The following is a 21651-nucleotide window of genomic DNA, read 5'->3' on the forward strand; positions in this document are numbered from 1 at the left end:
ATAATAGCTTTTGGGACCCTGTCACTTTAAGAACAACGTTTCCATTGAACGTTTCCACAATTTTAAATACTATGGACCCTGCCGTATATGGCATTAGGGCCTACTTGGAGGTAACCTGCTAATATTTAAAAGGAGGGTTTGGGCCTGTAAAAAGGGGTTGACGTGTCGAATTTGCAGTTTGAACTTTCACAGCTAGGCTAATGTTGCCAGGGCTGCAGTCATGCTTTCCAGTGTCACTCTAGTGTTAAGTTTATTTGTTAATTGCGTGGTTACTTAATATTTGCAATAACATGACAAAATACTTAAGATACAAAATCCATGTTCCATTAATGCCAAATAAGTGTCCATTTTATCAAGTTTAAGACATGCATGTGCAAATTTAATAACTTTGAATTTTTTTTTACCCTGCCAGTTCTTTCTAAGAACTCAAGGGTGAACTGTTTTGAACAACACTTTGTCCAGGTCATAAATGATGATGTATTTTTAATAAAGTGCAAGTGCTAAAAAAGTGCAGCAGATGTGGTCCTTTTTGTAAACATATTTAAGTGTAGATGGATAGTTTCACTGGTGTGGTTCCCCATCAGTCTGACTATGCCCATGCTTGGTCCTGGTTGTGGGTGCCAAGCTATACATAGAGTAAAATAAGGTTAGAGTGCTAAAAAGTGCAGACCAGTGCTGGAGGTCTGTAAGTTTCGCTAGTGGGGTACCTTTACCTAAACAGGCCAGGAAGGTGTGCTGGGGGGATCCTTTGCTTCACCTTCTGCAGGAATTTTACAAGATAACAGTTCAGCTGAGGTTCTCCTGGGTTGAAGCAGGCCAGCACGGCCTGCCTTCTTGAGGGTACTCCTTTTTGGTTGAAAGGCATTTTCAAGATTGGTCTCCTTTCACTCTGCATTGCTTTACAGGAACAGATTAAGTGTAGTAGCTCTTCCTTCCCATCCCCGCATATGCAACAGATGGCAGTATGGCGGTCTTGTAACTATAGTGGTAGGTGAACCATTGCAGGTAACAAGCATAGTCAATACTTTAGGAACTACACCTTACCTACAGCTGGGTATCCTGTGATGAAGTATTGTTATGAAGCAAGGTTTTTATAGTTATTTAATGTCATCTATCCGTGCGGGCTTTTTGATAATGCTGCCATGTCCTTAATGACGCAGCTGGTTTGTATGGCTTTCCAGACCATCTGCTTGAATACGATGGCTGGTGGGGGGGGGGGGGGTGGGGGGGGGGGGGGGGGGGGGTGGCGGGGTGGGGGGGTCCCAGAGTTGGGGGAGCTCTGTGCTTGCCAGTGATTCTTGCAGATAGGCCTTTGCCGGTCACAGATTGCGTTCCTGCAGCTCCTTCAATAACATATGATACAATGTATTTGGCTCTGCTTTCCTGATCATTTTCCAGCATAGAAAGTATGCTCCTCACTTGTCCAGCGTCTGTTTCATTAGTCCACATTCAAGGCGGATCTGCGCCAGCGAGGTCAATCGCGGGAGTGGGAAGAGGATCCTATAGGAACTGACTATTGCTTTGTCCAGGGTTCTGGCGTTTCAGTAGCTCACTTCTGTACGAACTTGCCAGAATGAGTTTTGCTCATGGTATTTCGAGAAGGGGTGTCAGGGAGGACCCATACAGTTACTTTCTTCAGAATTTTAATGGTTACCGCCAGGTCGAGCCCTTTCTTTTGTATTGTCTTCTTCTGGGCTGGGAAGGAACCTTATCTAATTTTGTTCCGATTATGATCAGCAATGAAATAAGGACTTAGTAGGCCATGTTTTGGTAATGAGTTGACATTAAGCAATGCAGCTTTTAAACTTGATGGTACCTTCAGTTGTAATCGTGGTTACATAAAGGAAGTACATGTCTCACAACACAAAACTCTGAACCCTTCTATGATACTTGTTTTTTTTAACATGCTGCCTCTAATTACGTGCAGTAAACACAGGGGGGACGATTACGATGAGGCTCGGAAAGCCTCTGAATGCCGTTCAAGGGTTTTCCGAGCTTCATCATGGAGCCCTTCCGAGCTTCATCGCGGTTTCAAAACAGACCGCCTTATTACAATGGAGGCTGTAAGTTTTAAAATCTGGCCAGACATTCCGGCTGGCTTCCGAGAGGCTCAAGGAGCCCATCTGCCAGTCTGAAGCGGCACTTAATACCTATGGATGGCATTTTACGCCGTCCAGATTACGATGCTCCGTTTCCAACGGGATTTCAATGATGGGCTTTCAGACAGGGAAAGCCTGTCAGAAAGAGTTTGGGGTCCCCTACAGGGCCCCCTTCTAACTACGGCATCCAGTTAGGGACAGAGGGGACACCTATGGTCCCCCCCTCTTAATTCCTGAACCGTGTGGCAGCCTCCTTGAGGTACTTGCTATGCAGTGCAGGGATGAACACAAACTCCCTTTTCTGTATTGGAGGTTGTGCTGCAGCCGGTTTCCGACTGCAGCACAAGCTCCCATACTGTAAAGGGAGCTTCGGTCGCATCCTAATTCATTGGTCGGGACCCCCGAATGGAGGTCAGTCGAACCAATATATGGGACAGTTTCGGGCAGACACAAGTCCGTCCAACATCTTAATAAGGCCCATGATGTGTGAGGCTGTGGTCCTTGGGACCATCACCAAGCCATGCAACCGATCCCACTTCATCTGCAGTGTGCCTTGGGATTTTTAAGAATATTTCTATATAGCTTTTGGTGGTACTACTATTTAATGTAGGACGTATGTATCATCTCTTGCAACAAATTCAAATAAATTGTGGCTTGTCAAACTTAAAAATGTGTAATATATTGATGTAAGTCTTTTAATGTTTCATAATTTCTGTAGGATTTGGGGTTGAAAACATGGCTACAGCAATGGATGAAGACCTAGAAGAAGAGCTAGATGATAAAGATGAAAAGTCAATGATGTGTCCTCCAGGCGTGCACAAGTGGAAGCTCGAACAGTGCATGGTATGCACTGTGTGTGGTGACTGTACAGGTTATGGAGCCAGCTGTGTCAGCAGCGGACGTCCCGACAGAGTCCCAGGAGGGTAAGAAATAGTATAAAACAAGGAACCAAAAAATATTGGTGGCCAGCTATATGTGCAGAGCTTTTTCTGAATACGCCATTTAATATAACAGAATACACTGTTATCTGATTCTAGGGTACCTAGTGTAAATCTTTGGGTATGAACTACATTAAACACATAGGAAACATAAGTAACTCTCCAATGTCTCTGTTAGTGGGGAAATCATTTTATAGAAAATGGAAACGGACTGTAGTCAGGTTTTTCCCCCCCAGAGACATGCCAATCTAAAACTCTGGTGGCCCTCCGAGACACTCGTACTGTGAGTCTTCAGAAGATTTACACTCTCCTGGAAATAGAATGCTCTTACTCTCCATTAATTAGTTGCATGCATATGTCAATTCTAAAACTGACCACATCGAACAAGTGATCAATGTGATGGTATTAAAAATTATTAGGCTTTCTGGCAGTGTTTATTGATGAGCAGCATGCATGGATTGGAGGGGAATGTGGGCTCGCTTGAGTATCCCATTCTACTGTGGTGTCCCCCATCAGAGGGATGATCGAATTTCAACTATGCAGAGAGGACACCTTGATTAAGATAGAAATGCACATCAAACAGTTGGAGCACATTCGCATAGGGAAATACCTTTGTGTAGTATGACTCCTTCATGACCTGGACTTTTACAGTGTATTAAAAATGGTGTGTAGTCTGTTTGATTGGTGGCTGGAGGGCCAAGCAGTTGCAAAGATGTGTTCCTTGATACAGCCGTTAGATTGCCCACTAACCCTCCTGCAGTTAGAGTTGTGGATGTACACTGTTAAATCTAAAAAGTGTATGGAGCCGAGAGAAGATTTCTTGAGATATAAAGAGAAGCAATGAACGAAGGTATGTTGTAAGAAGAAAGTACATGTTCCGTAACCTAGACCCATTGACATCACAGAGAAAACCGGCTCTGCTGAGAATTAAAAATTATCTTCACAAGATGACGGCCAGGTGACAGTCCACTACATGACAAGATGTAACGTGTCATAGCAGAGAAAGACCTATCATTTCACTCAAAAGGAACCTCCTTACTCCTTTCTACACCATATAAAGAGCGCCATGGTCCAAGGCGTCTTCCTTCTTGCATGAGATACTGAACAACGACACACATGTGTGCTATTAATAAGATAAGCCCAAACCTGAACCTGTTCTTACCTAACCTACTTGGAGTAGGGAATGGTGTCTTCAATGGTTAATGACTGACCTGAATTGTTGACTGATTTTCTTTCTATGAATTATTTTCTTTCTGCTTTTTGTCTATACTTCACTTCTTTTTTTGCTTGGAATATTGGGTGACAAAAATGATTTTAAGATGGGGGATGGGAGGGTCACCCCTATGTTTGAGTGCTTACTTTTTAATGCGTTTCTCTTAATACAAATGTTTAAAGATAAATTAAGATTATAAGTGTAACATCTACTGAATATATAACTGTTAATTTTCTGCTGCCAGATTTAAATAAGTAACTTCACAGGTTAGGTCTTTCTTTGACTCATATTTAGTTTTTAAACCGAGTCTGAGTCAGATGTTTCTTGAATTGTTGACAGTTTTCAGTGTGTGATCATTTGTTTCTAGTTTTCCTTTCATCCTAGTTTGCTACCTATTTTTAGTCTGGAAACATGCTTTTTCAACTAGGCTGTAATAATAGGATGAGATGTAATATCTGTAATTTAATGCAAGTCTGTTGCAAAGCTTTTCTGTGAAATCGTTTTGTAAATGTATATGGGATCAATTACACTTTGCTTTACTTATAAGAATTTTGCACATCACCAAAGAGTTCCAAGACCATATAGAGAAACGACCACATTGTCAACTTCCCACAAACCTCTTAAATCTTTGCTGTGCTTTTCTTTCATATGACACAGATAGGGTGTTTTTAGACATGAAGAATAAATGTAGATTCTGTAGTGCAATAACAAACACACTAACAATCGGATATTTGTTGCCAAATATATATTGGAATCCATGTATTAAAAGTAAATTTATTAAAATCGCTGTGGACAAGCATACAGAGTGGTCTTTCCGATATTTACCTAAAGCATGCAAAAGAAAACATTTGACGTAAATATCTGCTTTCTGCTGATCACTGTTCATGGAGAAAGAGAGAAGAAGAAAAAGCAACGCAGAGATTTCGCTGTTTATATTGCAGCTTTAATTATGCGAAGTGCCCCCGGTTGCTGGGAACAAGCATTATGACATCCGAATTTAACTGCAATAAGTTATTAAAGTTGAATTGTTACTACTTTACTCCAGGCAACTAGCGATGTCAATAGTTGTCCGTAAAAAGGAAATGAAAGACCAGTTTTTATAAAAGGATTCCAGGCATGTGTTGTAGTTGCATAAGATTGTTTTTGATTTTATTAATCGTAATTCTTGTATTCTGTAGTGTCTGTGGCTGTGGCTCAGGCGAGTCTGGATGTGCAGTGTGCGGATGCTGCAAGGCCTGTGCGAGGGAACTAGATGGCCAGGAAGCAAGACAGAGAGGAATTCTCGATGCTGTGAAAGAGATGATCCCTTTAGATCTTCTCCTAGGTAAGGTTAAGTTCAATGTCCTGGATTTGTTGTTATATATGTTGCATACGTACCTGCACTGGAAATTAATGCTTTGTATCCACCTTCTCTATTTCCCATTGACAACATCCTAATTTTTTCAAAAATGTGTGTCAATTCATTTGACAATTTGTGGGTGTTAGCCTGTCAGTGTTGTATTGTCTGGGTCTTATTTGTTTTCTTTCTGAAGAAGAGAAATCTAGTAGGTCTGGGAAACGTATCACAATTCAGAATCAGTGAGTTAGCATATTTGAAAAGAGGCACATATATTGCTCATTACAGGCACAGAGGACCGGAGGCATCGTTACTGCTCACTGAACTTATTTGTTATTAAAGGAGACGGTTGTCTGGTGGTATGTATGTGTGAGTGCCTGCCCTAAAAAAACACAAAAATAACAAGACTTTTAAAAACTTTGTGAAGGACATCTTGGGCAATGTGTTTTAGGCTGTATATTGTTATTGGGAACATCACAGCTGTGCCAGGTAACATGTCCGTAATGAAAGGAAAGTGGATAGTATCAAAGCCCCAGATTTCACCATGGCTGTTGGGAGAAAGTGCAAATTAAAATGAAAAGGTTGGATTATCTTAAAGCTGTTTGAAAGACAACAAATGGTCAGCAGGCAAAACGCTATTGGGGGCACATGGCTCCAGTGCTGTTCTTTCCTATTCGAGAGAGATGCAGGCTCCCCTTATTTGTGTTGCCACTGTGCATGCATGCTTGAGCTAAAACGTAATTGTGTGCAAATTATCGACGTTAATTGTGTAAATGATGCATATCTTCCTCTCCAAATGTGGAGATTTCTTTCTGCACTTTGAGCAGAGCCAGAACATTTTGCACAGGAAAGGTAATTAATACATGAGTTTGTACCTGCCTTTGTCTAAGCTCTACCCAAATATACCCACTGCGTTTCCTTTGTGTAGATGATAGTTGCCCAAAATCTTCTGAATATGCATATTTTTTGTTAGTTGAACTTCCTTTGTTGGTGATCTAACAATCCAACGTCTACTGTGTTTTAAGCTGTAACAAAATCTTGAGGCCTTGGAATCTGATCTGTACCAGTTGTCACTCCAGTGGTTTGGTTTTCTACACCCATACATATGTACAGTGAATTAAATACCTTGAGAGACCCTGGAAAGCACTCTTAACTGTCATTCAGACATTTTGAGAGTCTGATTTCCCTGAATGGCACTGCGTTTTTCTAACATCCGTTGGACGGATGGCTTAGAAAAATTCTGCCAGGTTCCACCCTATGCTTTCAGGGGCAAACTATGTCTAGTACTAATCATTCAAATAAAGAATGGTCTGTACAGGGAATGGCTACTGAAAACTGGTATTGGGCCCTCGTCTCCTCCCATCACGGGGGCAGTATGGAAACAGTGCTTGCTGAATACATTCTTGAATCTGTTTCCTGTATCCTGCCTTGGGACGGTGAAAATCAGTGTATCCTCTGAATTTGGGACGTCTCTCATGAGCATAACATGCTTCAGCCTGTTCCCCACAACTAAGGACACATTACCCTCCCATCCGTACTTATTAGCCTGCCTGGGGTATAAGAGTCTGTTGTAAATAAGTCTCACTGGGTGCAAAATCAGCCTAATGACCAAATCATTTTCACGACACTGGCATGTAAATGTAAATATTAAAGGGCTGATTCTGTGTGTTATGAGGGACCTTGTAGACTTAATCTTGAAGATTTTGCCAAGACGTGCAACATTTCTCTTGTTCACTGGTGTTCTCTGTGGACAGCAACCTTGTGTGCATACTGTTGTGCTTTGCACTGTTGAGCCATAATTGTGGACAGTTACCTTGTGCTTAGTTAGAATAGTACTGGTTGGTAGAGTGACATTTGTGGGAAGTGTTTACCTGAAGAATAGAGTTGTGCTCTTGTCATATTACATTTTCTGCACCTGGGTGTGTAGCTGAGTAAAAATGAGTGAAAGGTACGCTGCTTAAATTTGTAAGGAATAGATGTTGCTTGGTTTGAGAGTGTTAGAATCAATTGTGGCATATGTAGCAGTATTTTGTTGCTACATGTGCTGCTCATAACGTGATGCTGTCCACACATGTGAAGTGGAGCGAATGGAAAGGGGCGACCATTCGGTCCCCCCGAACGTATGGCGGAGTACCACGATCCCCCCGGGAAGCCATCTTGGGCGGGAGGCGAGTCTCGGCTGGTATGCCCGAAGCGGCGTAGCCGGGGCGCGCTTTTTCCCGCCCTGGAGTGGGCTGGCCTAGACACTGACGCGGCAGGCCACGCCCTTTGAGGCAGGCAGGGGCGGGTTTACGCCCGCCCTGAAGACGGATAAAAGGAGCAACAAGCCAAGAAAGCATCCTCTTGTTCCTGTGCTCTGAAGCTGCACCTCCTCGCTACACGTGAGCTCGAGACGGAACGAAGAGCCAATTTTGAGCGTGGTAATCTTTCTTTTTTGTCTTACAGATACTCTGTCTAAGAACGCCTAAGAAAGTCGGAAAGCGAGTTACTACCGACCAGATGCTCCGTATGCTCATGAAAGAGGTAACCGATCTAAAGAAGCAGATGGCGGCTAGAGACGGGGAAGGGGGACCGAAACGCCCTTTGGCAGGAGCCGCTCCAGGAGGGAAGGGCAAGAGGCCCAGACGGGGGGCAGCTGGGGGAGACATCCCGGTTCCCGATACCCCACTCGAAGGGCCAACTCCGGTGCCGACAGAGGGGAATCCGATTCCCGTGGTGGTCACCCCCGTGTCCGGGGAGGATATGCCGCCCGAGTTGGCAGCACAATTGGCAGCGTGGTTGGGGAAAAATGGCGAGGGCGCCACGGCTGACGACGCACGGGTGTTGATGAAGCAACTGCGTGAAAATAGGGAGGTGGCGAAGGCACCATCGCCAGTTATCACGCCGTCTCCGGCGGGTGGAAAATCGACAGGAGCAGGTCCAGCGGCAGACGCAGCTTCCGGTTCAGGTAAGCGGCCATTGCCGATTGCGAGGGATGAGTCTGCACCCTCACGAAGGGAAAAGTTGGGTCAGCATGTCCCTCTGGCTATTAAGGAAAAGATGTGGGCTGATGAGTATGTAAACATTTTCTCGTTGCTTACAGATCATTATGAGATGGAGCATGTTAAGAGCCAAAAAGAGCTCATGCATCCGAGTGTTTGGCGCGCAAAGATGGCCGCCTTTAAGGTTGACGAAAACATTGGCACTTGGGGCAGGGCATGGGGAATTTTTACCTCCATCATGGGTGAACGTAGGCCCGAGTTACTGTCCGAATTGCCTATTTATCAGTCACGGATCATGGAATATTCTGTATCATATGGGGGCAATCAGTGGTTCTGTTACGATAATATTTTTAGAAAAGCGAAAGAACACGACAAGAACTTGACTTGGGATTGTTACGATTCTGTTTCGTGGTCGAAAATGGAGAGTACTGGTATGTTGAAGTTACCATTGGTAGGAAGTAGCGGGGGTGAGTCCTCACGCCAATATGTTGGGACACCCTTTCGATCAGGTACAGGTAACGACCACCACTCGAGGCCGAACGGCAACGCAGGTAAAAAGGGGATTTGTTGGAACTTTAACAGGGGTAAATGTACGAGGCCCCAGGGGTCGTGCAAATTTAGACACGAATGTGGAGGGTGTGGGCAGTCATCCCATCCTGAGTCCATGTGCAGAGCCAAAACGGGTGATAACGGTGGTAGAGGAGGCACCAAACAGGTCTGAAATTGTCCGAGGGGTGCCTTTACCTACTCCGATTGATACCATGGCAATGATTCCTTGGCTCAGCGAATACCCGGATCATGCTTCCGCTGGGGTGTTGCGGAACGGGTTTTCATATGGTTTCCGCATCCCAGTGGGGGAGTTTCAGGGTTTAGCAAAATGTAAAAACCAAATGTCGGTCCTGCAACATACGACCGTGGTACAGGAAAAGATTGGGAAGGAGGTTACTCGAGGTCGAGTCGCCGGTCCATTTGATGAGCCACCGTGTGCTAACTTTGTTTGTTCTCCTTTGGGGGTGGTCCAGAAGAAGGACCCGGGTGAGTTCCGACTGATACATAATTTATCAGCCCCACGTGATCTTTCCGTGAATGATGCGATAGACCCGGAAGTGTGTTCGGTGCGGTACGCATCTTTCGATGAGGCCGTCGCCATGTTGAATCGCCTAGGGCCCGGGGCGCTGATGGCGAAGTCAGATATTGAGTCAGCGTTCCGGTTGCTCCCGGTACACCCAGACGATCAGCGTCTCCTTGGTTTCATGTTTCAGGGTCACTATTACATGGATAGATGTATGCCGATGGGATACTCTATATCTTGTGCCTATTTTGAAAAGTTCAGTTGTTTTCTGCAATGGGTCTTCACAAAGAGGACGGGTTTTCAACATGTCATGCATTAGCTCGATGACTTTTTGTTTCTGGGGGCGGCCGGGGATCCGGAATGTGGACAGGCTTTGAATGAATTTTGTGTCTTAATGAAGCATTTTGGTGTGCCACTGGCACCAGGTAAGACTGTGGGTCCCTCGACCTGCCTCGAGTTCCTGGGGATCGAGCTCGATTCAGGGGAAGGTTGTTTTCGATTACCAAGGGAAAAGGTGTTAAGATTCAGGGCTTCCCTGAAAACGTGTATTAGTGAGTCTAAAGTCAGACTGCATCAATTACAACAATTGGTGGGCCAGCTGAATTTTGCCCTGAGAGTAATGCCGATGGCCCGCCCCTTTTCCCGCTCGATCGCTCAAGCCATGGTCGGACTGAAGGAGGGTCCTCATCGCACGAGGCTATCGGCAGAGGTTCGCCAGGACATGCGCATTTGGTTGGCATTTCTGGCGGAGTTCAATGGTCGAATTGTCTGGAATAAACCGGCGGTGTCCTCCGAAGAGCTGGGGCTGTGGACAGATTCGGCTGGGAGCATTGGTTTTGGTGCCATATTCGGCACACAATGGTCGGCTCAAAAATGGCCGTTATGGTGGCATGAGTGTGGGCTGACAAGTAACATTGCCTTTCTTGAACTTTTTCCCATTCTGGTGGCCCTAAAAACTTGGCCCGAGGGATTCAGAGATCACTCTGTGGTGTTTTGGTCTGATAACATGACCGTGGTTGAGTGTATCAATAGCCAGGCAGCACGATGCAGATGGATTCTGAGATTGCTCAAAGAAATTGTGTTATTGTGTATGCAATTGAACGTGCTATTTAGGGCAAGACATGTGCCGGGGGTAATGAATCAAGCGGCTGATGCGCTTTCTCGTTTTCGTATGCAGGCCTTCTGGGGTTTTCTGCCCACAGCGGACCCGGTGGCGGCACCCTTTCCCGAAGCTCTCTGGTCTCTCGGTGCCCCGAACTACAGAACCTCGTGGGAGAGAGTTTAGCACCCAGGACAAGGAAGGCATATGAAGGGGCGTTCCGAGCCTATTGGGCCTTTTTGGGGACTGCTAGGGGAGAGCTTTGGGGCCAGGAAGAGCTAGTAGTAAAATTTCTGCTGTCTTTACATCAGGCAGGCAAATCAGTGGCTACGGCCCAGAGGCATCGGGCCGCCATTTCCTTCATGGCAAGGGCTCATGGGATCCAGGACCCGACTGCGTCTTTTGTTGTGCAAAAAGCGCTACGTGGGTGGCAACGCCTTGAGGGTCGCAGAGTAGATGAGAGGCGCCCGATAGGTTTAGATAGGTTGGCTCTTTTGTTATCTGTACTTCCCGCAACATGTTCATCCCGGTACGAAACGGGGTTATTCCGAGCCGCTTTTGTGCTAGCATTCCATGGGGCTATGCGGGTAAGCGAACTAGTGGCAAGGAACAAGCAGGATACCATGGGGGGACTGTGCCGAGAGCACGTTCAGGTCAGGGGGGAGACAATGACTGTCTCGTTTGTCAGGTCCAAGACCGATCAGGGTGCGATTGGGGACTGCATAATCATACGAAGGATTCCCGGGTCTCCCATGTGCCCTGTGGTGTGCGTGGAGGAATATTTAGCACAAAGGGTGGCATCATGGGGGGGGACCTTGTTGAAACACGCTGACGCCACCCCACTGACGAGGTTTCAGTTTCAGCGGGTGCTTGCGATGTCAATTTCGGCCGCGGGCTTGAATCCCGGCGAGTTTGGGACCCATTCCTTTCGGATAGGGGCTGCTACAGAGGCTACAGCCAGGGGTCTGAATGTTGAACAAGTAAAACGTGTGGGGCGTTGGTCCTCGAACTGTTATAAGAGGTATGTGCGGTTGCACATGTTGTGAAGCTGTAATGATGTACTCACGCTTCTTGTTTTTGTTTGGTTTTCAGTTGCGCAAGCCTACGAGGCGGGGCGGACTGTGCAGTCGACCCGACACCGGGGGGCCAGCGGTCAGACCTCACCGGCTGTGAAAAAGGAGGTGTGGGTCGTGGGCCACTCATACGTGAGGCGTGCCGCGGACGTATTCAAAGCAGGTGACATGATTCACGTGGCTGGGGAATACGGGTACAGTGTGTCCTTCTACGGAAAGGGCGGGCTCTGTATTGACCAGTTTCGATCATTTTTTGAGGGTTTGTTAGGGCGGACGAGGTCACCGCCGTCTGTAGTCATAGTACATCTTGGGGGCAATGATTTGGTGACCACTGGTAGACGACTTCTTCTTGGGGCAATGCTTTCCACGGTAAGTTGGTTGGCAAGAAGAGTTCCAGGGTGCACAATTGCATGGTCCCATATGATCCCACGGAAAGTGTGGCGGGGGGCTATTTCGGTTTCTGCTCTGAATCATTCAGTAAGGAAAATTAATAATAAAATGAGTAGATTGTTCCGTTCAAGTACACTGCATTCTATTTCGCATGGTTGTATTACAGGGGACAGTATGTATTTGGGGGATGGTGTTCATTTGTCCCGGATGGGGAACGAATTACTCATAGGAGACCTGATAGCTTGGCTAAAGACTTTATGACATGATCTTTAGGCAGGAGTGTTGTGGGGGGTCCGGATAGCCGGTCAACTATCCGGCCTGTGGCGGTAAGGTCATGATCGGTGAGCAGTAATTGGAAGATCCCTAGGGGTGGGCGTCACCCATTACGGATGGGAGCGCTCGAGGGAGGTGGCCATTGGCCCCTCAACGGGGAGGCGGTCCCTTCTAAGGATGGGCCGCCGAAAGGAAAGGAAAGGCGGTCAAGGCCCCTTCCTGGGTAGGAGGGGCTACAGCCCCCTCCTGGGGAATTTCCCGGGGCCTGGACATCTGCGACGGCAGATGTGGTAAGTTGTGTGGGGTTTGGGAGGGGGTCTACGCTACCTTCTAGATACCTCACACGAGTCCTCGGGACGACCTTTAAATGGCGTCGAGTTTATTGGGGCCCCCGTCAAGTCAAGGGAAATTGGTAAATGCACTTGAGGTACACCTCTGTGCGGTCGCCCCTCACAAGTGAGGGGGATATGTCTGGTTTAGGGATCTTGACACCGGTTACGACCTTGCCGTTGGCCCTTAAACGTTAGGATGTACAATTTCAAGTTAAACGTTTTGTAGGATGTTAGTTCAGCTAGGAGAACCTTTGTATTAGAGAATATGTCTAGGTTAGCCAAACATCGCAATGTGGAAATGAAATTGTACATTAATATGAAACTGTTATTTTAATGTTTTAATTTTGTTTCATATTTTAATAAATACGGCCGGGAGGGTCACTCCCTCCCGTCTTCCAAAAGTTCAGAACCGTTTCCGGTTTCCCATTCTTGGGGATTGTGTTGAGAGGGGGTGGCGGGTATCTCAGCCATATGGAAAGGGGCGACCATTCGGTCCCCCCGAACGTATGGCGGAGTACCACGATCCCCCCGGGAAGCCATCTTGGGCGGGAGGCGAGTCTCGGCTGGTATGCCCGAAGCGGCGTAGCCGGGGCGCGCTTTTTCCCGCCCTGGAGTGGGCTGGCCTAGACACTGACGCGGCCGGCCACGCCCTTTGAGGCAGGCAGGGGCGGGTTTACGCCCGCCCTGAAGACGGATAAAAGGAGCAACAAGCCAAGAAAGCATCCTCTTGTTCCTGTGCTCTGAAGCTGCACCTCCTCGCTACACGTGAGCTCGAGACGGAACGAAGAGCCAATTTTGACCCACCCACCAGCCCCTGAGGACAGCAAGTGGTTTTGAATAAAGTTTGATGTGGTAACACTAATTTTTTGCAGGTTGTGATGACTATCGTGATAACTTTGAATATGCAATAAAGAATGGTCGAATTATATGTTTTGCAAATAAAGTAATTATGCACTAGTGTTGATCAGTAATCATGCCTTTTAATAAAGTTGTAATTGTTACTGTCTTTTAGTAATTTAGCATTTAGTAATTTAGTTAGAATTGTCGTATTTATTTTGGTCGGGCGGTAAGGTCATGATCGGTGAGCAGTAATTGGAAGATCCCTAGGGGTGGGCGTCACCCATTACGGATGGGAGCGCTCGAGGGAGGTGGCCATTGGCCCCTCAACGGGGAGGCGGTCCCTTCTAAGGATGGGCCGCCGAAAGGAAAGGAAAGGCGGTCAAGGCCCCTTCCTGGGTAGGAGGGGCTACAGCCCCCTCCTGGGGAATTTCCCGGGGCCTGGACATCTGCGACGGCAGATGTGGTAAGTTGTGTGGGGTTTGGGAGGGGGTCTACGCTACCTTCTAGATACCTCACACGAGTCCTCGGACGACCTTTAAATGGCGTCGAGTTTATTGGGGGCCCCCGTCAAGTCAAGGGAAATTGGTAAATGCACTTGAGGTACACCTCTGTGCGGTCGCCCCTCACAAGTGAGGGGGATATGTCTGGTTTAGGGATCTTGACACCGGTTACGACCTTGCCGTTGGCCCTTAAACGTTAGGATGTACAATTTCAAGTTAAACGTTTTGTAGGATGTTAGTTCGGCTAGGAGAACCTTTGTATTAGAGAATATGTTAAGGTTAGCCAAACATCGCAATGTGGAAATGAAATTGTACATTAATATGAAACTGTTATTTTAATGTTTTAATTTTGTTTATATTTTAATAAATACGGCCGGGAGGGTCACTCCCTCCCGTCTTCCAAAAGTTCAGAACCGTTTCCGGTTTCCCATTCTTGGGGATTGTGTTGAGAGGGGGTGGCGGGTATCTCAGCCATATGAGTTAAGTTCTCATTCCTCCAAGGAAAGGCAGATTCAAAACTTGAATTTGTCTTTAGAAAGTGTAATCTTTCGCAAAATAAAAGTCCACCTTTTCAAGCAGGTGGGGTTTTCATGTTTCTTTCTTGGCAAGCCCTTCCAACTTGATTTTTAAATGTTAATTTTTTCCATAGCCGTTCCTGTTCCTGGTGTTAACATGGAAGAACACCTTCAGCAGTGTAAAGACGAAAAGAGACAGCGTGTGAACAGAAGACATAGACTAGATGAAGGACGAGGTAAGACTTTCTATTTCCTATGAAAGTTTATCCAGTGGGCAATCAGAATAAATATGTATTAAGCACAAGCCCATTTAGATTTGTCACATGTTGGAAAGTTTAATCTGTTTATATCTAATAATCAGATGGCTCATAATATTAGGAACAATATTTCTCAGCAATTCACAAGCAACTCTTAATTACCTGGACCTGACGAATAACATTCGCTAGGCTAAGGAATTGATTCAAATATTACTATTTTGCACTTTATCAACATGCAGCATCCTAGAAATACCCTTTCCAAAATAGTTGTTAAAAAAAATTTGCTTTACCTGTGTTTGTTTTTTTACTTTATGTTGGTAAATATTCTTCTCTTGTGAATGTGATATGCATTCTATTTTGTTGACACAATCGGGGTTTAGATGGTGTGGAAGGTACTCGGCGAGCTGGTGTTGTAGATGATGCAGTTTACTGTTGTTAATATACACGCACAGCAAATCTTTTGTTAAGACCTCTAAAAGATTTTTATCTTGTGCTGTCAAGGAACTAAAATGCAAAGATGCCACAGGAGTATAATGCCTCATTCGTAGTCCCATTCTTTAACCACTTAACATCCAGAAAGAAATATTTGTGATGGCAAAATACCCCCTAAGGTTATGAACCTATCGGTTTCGCTCCCTCAAGGCTGTGTAAAGTTACAATTTCTGTTTGAGCATAGGTATGAATAATTGTTGTTGTCTACCTCTGAAGAACTAATGAGGAGTTTATTTTGTTTGATCTTAAACCACTTCTTAGCATCCCAGCTCAATGGGGGCGCTGCAACAGCTGGCAGCTCTCTAGGCCCCAGCTCGCTTGAATTTTCTAAATTTCTTATCCTACATTAGACATTCCTGTGCCTTTTAAGCATGCAGTTGTGTTTTGAACAATGAAAACGTGACACTTTTGCTAATCCAACACATTTCATTCTAATTTCGTTGCTTCCAGCCAAAAACATGTTTTTGGTGTCCTCAGTCACTTGGCTGCTAAACTGTCCGGACACCAATTGCTGTATATAGTGCTACTTCTCCTAAAGGGTATTGGTGAGATTTACATTGAACTACTAATTAGGTGCAGAACCAGAACCCTTACAAGTAAGCCACTTGTAAGTTAGTGGAGAAAGAAAAGGGATCTAGGAAAGGAGGCGAAGTTGAGCGGAAGGGAGAAAGGGAAAGTTAAAGATTGCAAAAGAGACAAAAGGGAAAGGAGAGGGTCAGAATAGTCTGTGGCAGGAGGGGTGACCTTCTTTAATGCTTGTGATGTGTACTTTTGTTTCCACAGCGAGTACTGGCCATTCTAGACAACATTTGAATAGCCTCTGACAGTAACACAGTAGCTGTGCTTATTGGAATTTTGTGGACTGTTTAATACGCTCAGTGACAATTCTCTTCCTTCAGTTATTGGGTTTAGTGGTGTTGTATTGATTTACTTCCGTTCTGACTCATCACTCTCGAAAGCATCATTCCCTTCGTTTACATATGATTCATGAGGACTGATCTGAGGATTCCCACAGGGGCAAGCAATCACCTAGCTATTTCTTTTATGCTGTGCTCATGGCTGGTCTGTTGTCTTCTATTTCTATTTCTGCTGATAACATCGAAATCAATATTTGTAAGGGTTGGGATTATAGTATCCTACTGCCAAATTCCCAGAGTATAGTATGAGAATCTATTCAAGGATGGGTAATCTATGTGTCTAGCTGACATCTGGATAGACCCTGTTGGTGGAGGGGAGGGTGGGCTTAAATGCACTTCATGGGGATATGTCCCACAACCCTTAGGTTTAAGTTGGGCCCCAAAATAATATTGTAATCTGCCATCTTTTATCCCCTGAAAATGTTGTCCTGGATTGTCTGACTGGTAGTTTATCAGCTGTTTAATTGTTAGTCGTATTACATCTGAACTAATGAAATACCCTTAACCTTAAACTACCTTGATAATTGTTCTCATTCTCAGGCTAGCCAGAATGCTGTCACCTGTTTTATTAAGGGTTCTCAGAAATAAGATTTCATTTTTCCTTTACTGAGATCTTTCCATTAGTTAATGATCTTGTCAGTTTCTTTTTAAAACCATATGTGTTGTGCATCATTAGCAAAATATCTATCACTTAGACCATGTAAGTGATTGATTTTGACTGTCTAGAAGTTAAAGACTGCCTTTTGATTCCAAAGGCCATGTCGCAGATTGTTCCATTATAATGGATTAGGCTGAAAATGGACATCATCTGACTTGTGGCATCTGGTCTTAAATGGCAGTAACTGAACAACTAGCCAGATGCATATAACGACCCATGCTTGCCTCTATGCTTGCCTCTTTCATCTTACTTACTTGAGGAAGTCTACCTTGCAAGGTACTTCCTAGTGAGCTGCCAAAAAAAGTTAGCTCTTTTCTGAAGGTGTATATTTGACTTCTGTCATTTGACAAAAGATGCAGAGCCTATGACTACTGAGCTTAACTTTGTCCTCTTCCTTACCATCTCTTCACCGTCCTGCACTTTGCAGGGTTTGTTTATTTCACCTATACTACCACCATCACAGTCTCATCGGCTTAGATGTAAGCTCAGTGCCATAGATTGGGTTGGGCCATTTCATATGACCATAGAATGTCTTGCCACCAAGCTAAAGCTGCACTCTAGCCCCCCCCCCCATTCTTTATTCAATTGTTCTTTCGATATGAATCCTGGCTGTAATACCAAAGAAGTCTTAGACCATGTATCTGCTATGTGTAATGACTTCAACTAGAAAGCAAGTATATAGGGTATGTTCTTTTGTACCATAATCTTTTGTCACTGGAGTTTAGATGTAAAGCACTAATGTTTACAGCTGCCTCTCCTCTTGGGTAATGCTCATATATGACCATCAATATTGTGGTTTGATAGATATAACAGGAAGTGCAATAAACATACCATATATTGATTTACCAAGTGAAAGTCCATGGAACATTTACTAGGGCCAAGTTAATTTTCTGTCTCCATATGCTTACTCCGAATGAGAAGAACTATGCAGATTAACAAGCTGGACATCATTAATGAAGGGTGCGGGTGTGTATTCTGGATGATACGGAATGAGCCCCAGCTCCATGTTTAAGGTGCCTACTTAGTTATCCCAAAATTAATCTAGAAATTTTCCCCATAGTACTTATTTGAGCTTTTTTATGTGGATCTGAAGCACAGTATGCGTTGCATTATTTTCTTTAGTTGAATCTGATTCTTCTAATTGCTGGCATTCTAATACTGTTCTTCAAATAGTTTTCTGCAATGACTGAACAACAGAATCAAAACATTTTAGGATTTGAGTTTTTCCTAAATACATTCACTCCTCAGTAAGATAGCCAAACCTATTTTAATGAAATACGGTGATTGGAATTAGAAGAGAACCTCTGCCAATGTGGTTATCAGTCCTGCCATTAACCAGATCAAATTGAACATTTCAGTACTTAAGCTTTTTGACATGTGATTTGGAAATTATGAAACCCAATGGTATTAATTAGATGTTTTTGCACTTCTACTTAAAGAGTGTAGATTACAGTATTTTTTCGATTGCATTTGGGCGTTGCTTTATCTAAAAGTGTTTCCTCTTGTGAACCAGTCGTGTGTCAAAAAAGACTGCATGCTAAGATATCATCAGGGTCACTGCTTGCATTTAGCTGGAAAGAAACATAATTTTGCTCATAAGTTGTGTGGCATATTTTGATGTCTGTTCTGTCTAAGTAGTAAAGACATGCTGCTAAATGACACAGCAACTGGGATATGTGTATATCTGTTAAAAAACCATGCAGCACCGGACCATATTCCCATTTGGCAATATTTGTTCACATGTCATGTTAAGCATGGTTTTTATGAACTACAAAACCTTTCTGGGTGAAACTGTTCTTCGCCTTTCTCCACTTTGCTAGTCTCAGTTGTACCGGATAGATCAAGTCATGACCAAACAAGTGGCTGGCTCTTTTGAGGCTTTTGAAGAAATGACAGTTTTGTGAGACATTTTCTCCACAACATTAAGTGTGATCATGTACTACGTTAGAATTGGGGTCTGCAGAGAGTATGCTGCAATGAATGCCCCATACTTTATCTCTGTCATGGCTTCTCTTTAATTCATTGTCCAAACATTAGCTACCTTGAGCAACCTCATTTGTTTCAAAGACCTTCTGTAGGTTGTAACTTTCGAGGTAAAAAGTATAAATTGTGATGTACTGTGAAGTGTTGTCCTTCAGTCTGTGGGTTCACGGTTTTAACATTTAGAGTGCTTTGCGGCTGGCGTTCTTGTTCCCCTGTTGACCCAAAAAGTTGGATGTCGGGAGTGAATACAATATTTTTTCTAATAACTGGTCTTTGCTTCTACTTCGGAGATGATTGTAGAAAGATGGGCTGCAACAACCATGAATACCATCTACTGAGTTATGCATTCCTGGACAGGAATTTCCTTCGCTCTAAACCTATTTAAAATATTTTAAACCGAAGTTTGAAGTTCACGTCACTTTGTGCGCTTGTGGATTTTACACAGTATTCACAGCAGAGCCAGACTCTTTTCGTCTTGTATCACTCTTGTGCTCTGTAATTCAAGTATCTGTGAAAGAGTTTGTGTGTATGTAAACTATACAAGTATATTTATTAAACACCATTGGACTTCAGTCTCCTAAAGGGTTTTTGTAAAAGGATCAGGGATAAAAGAAAAGTCTTTCTATTTGAAAGTGTGATGTTCAACATGTATTATAATAAAATCGTTTTCCTCTAGACAACTGACACACTAGTGCAACCACAGATATCTTAAAGTATTTCAGCTCGATATCCAGGATTCTTGAGATTTAAATGGATAACTACAATTGTCTAATAGCTTTACAAACTCAACGCATTATGGACAATGAGTGCACTCTTGGGTTCAAAATACATTTTTCTTATTTTGATATGCACTAACATGTTGTGAAATATTTATGTCGTGAGCATGGTAAGAAATTATCTGTGTAACATTTAATCAACTAGCTGAACTAAACCGTTCTGTTTTAAAGCAATCAGAACTTTGCAATATTTGATTTAACAAACCTTTTTCATTTCAAGCATGTCTCTCTGCTGATCTGGTAACTTAGTCATGTAGTCCTGAATTGTAATTCCTCAAATTTGTATTTATTAAATTTAGTCCTGAAATCTGTGAGGCATAATTAAGGAAAAGCTTGTTTTGCAAAGTTTTCGTTCCATGGCAAGTGTCTTGTCAATAGTTCAGCTGAGCAGTTAAAGGTGCAATATTGATTTTTCTAAATGTCTACGTTTGTGGTGTGCACCATTGAATTCTTATTGCCAGTGACAGCACTGTTATTCAGGTTATTTTGTGATACCCTAAGATATATTTCAGTTTTGTTAATAGTTAAACTTTTAAGCACATATATGAATCAACTTATTTGGCTGCTACTGTTAACTCCAATGTTCTAATATATAACAGCAAGTGGAAACATATTAAATATTGCACCTTGAAATAATTGCTAGCTTGAAATACTAAAGCAGTTGTCCAGTCATATCATGCTTTTTAATTATTTTTTTTTGCGCTCTGTTTCCATTTTGTGTGCTTTCCTCTGCATGTGCAAAATGTCTCTCCCGAGGCCCCATTGTATTTCCTGGTCCTAATTTTGTGAAAAATCGTGAGCAGGCTCTAGCCAGACTAAGACCATCACAGCTAAAGCATAAGCGGGACAAGCACAAAGGTATTTGGTCTTACTTACCGACTACTAGGATATAAACCTCTCCTCCTGGTCGTTTCTTCCATCAACTGAATCTTTGCTTTTCAAACTTCTTCACCAGCTTCCTCTTGTCTCGACTGTCTTCTGTAAATTGGATTCAAGAGTGAAATTAGGTCTTTCATCTGTTAATCTCTCTTTTGCATGTTTAATAATGCACTAAAAGTGTGCAGTTTATTATTCACATCTTTCCTTCTCCTTGGGTTTGGTGAATGGGAGCTGGAGTGATACTTCATTGAAAGTTGTTACAATGTTTGAAAATGTTTAGTGACCATATTATGACATGATAGACTTTAAATCTTAATGAAACGTTAATTTCTGATTCATGCTTCCACCTGCAAATGTCTCACCTTTTGAATATTCTCAGGCTCTAGGCTGGATCCAAAAACTTTGCAATAGCTCTCACACCCCAGTATGTGGAACTGGCTGCATCTCAGCTCTTGGTTTAGCGCAATGATGCCAGTTCGCTTCTTTCCACAGCCTTTAATGGTTGCTCTCTGTGAGATTTTTCACAGAAGAAATCTGTCTATTTTTGCAGGCTAGGGGTGACTCACCCCCCCCCCCCCCACCCCCCCCCCCCCATTAGGTTTTATGCCGTATATCTTCTGTCATGGACTGATGTCCATTGCAGAACCTCACAAGGTCTCAGTGTTTCGGACCTAAGCACAACTCAAAGTTGATCGACAAGTACAGCCTAGTGCATACCAGGGCGATTAAGGAGTGGAAGGCAAAACCTTTCATGTTGCCTACAATATGATATGTGATGTTATTGGTATTTGTAGAGCACACTACTCATCCGGGATGGTATCCTGGCACTGAAAGGCAGGAGCAGCAAGGACCAAGACTAGGTGAAGAGGCATGTCTCCAATTTCCTGCGAAATTAAAAAACTTAAATCTGCTTTGCAATAGATCATCACTGGTTGTGCTTGAGTTCTTAGTTAAGGTCTCGTTTTTGCCCTTCATCGAAATCCTCAGAGAAGAGAAGGAAGCACAAGAAGAAAAAAGGTGAAGACTCC

The 21651-nt window shown here is 43.9% G+C and overlaps 1 protein-coding gene across 12 annotated transcripts in view; it reads left to right on the forward strand.

The window, feature by feature from the left end:
• Window positions 1–21651, forward strand: part of MYCBP2 (MYC binding protein 2) — a 2065574-nt gene that overhangs the window by 281995 nt on the left and 1761928 nt on the right. For 9 of the 12 annotated variants that reach the window (XM_086934832.1, XM_086934837.1, XM_086934835.1 and 6 more), the window contains exons 15-18: window positions 2818–3022; window positions 5429–5574; window positions 14796–14897; window positions 20501–20602. In XM_086934832.1, the coding sequence (XP_086790958.1) occupies window positions 2818–3022; window positions 5429–5574; window positions 14796–14897; window positions 20501–20602 (555 nt within the window). The remainder of the gene's footprint in view (window positions 1–2817; window positions 3023–5428; window positions 5575–14795; window positions 14898–20500; window positions 20603–21651) is intronic. The other 3 variants (XM_086934834.1, XM_086934843.1, XM_086934840.1) reach the window with 1 other exon arrangement.

The sequence above is a fragment of the Lissotriton vulgaris genome, chromosome 8, assembly GCF_964263255.1.
Source record: "Lissotriton vulgaris chromosome 8, aLisVul1.2, whole genome shotgun sequence".
Lineage (NCBI taxonomy): Eukaryota > Metazoa > Chordata > Amphibia > Caudata > Salamandridae > Lissotriton > Lissotriton vulgaris.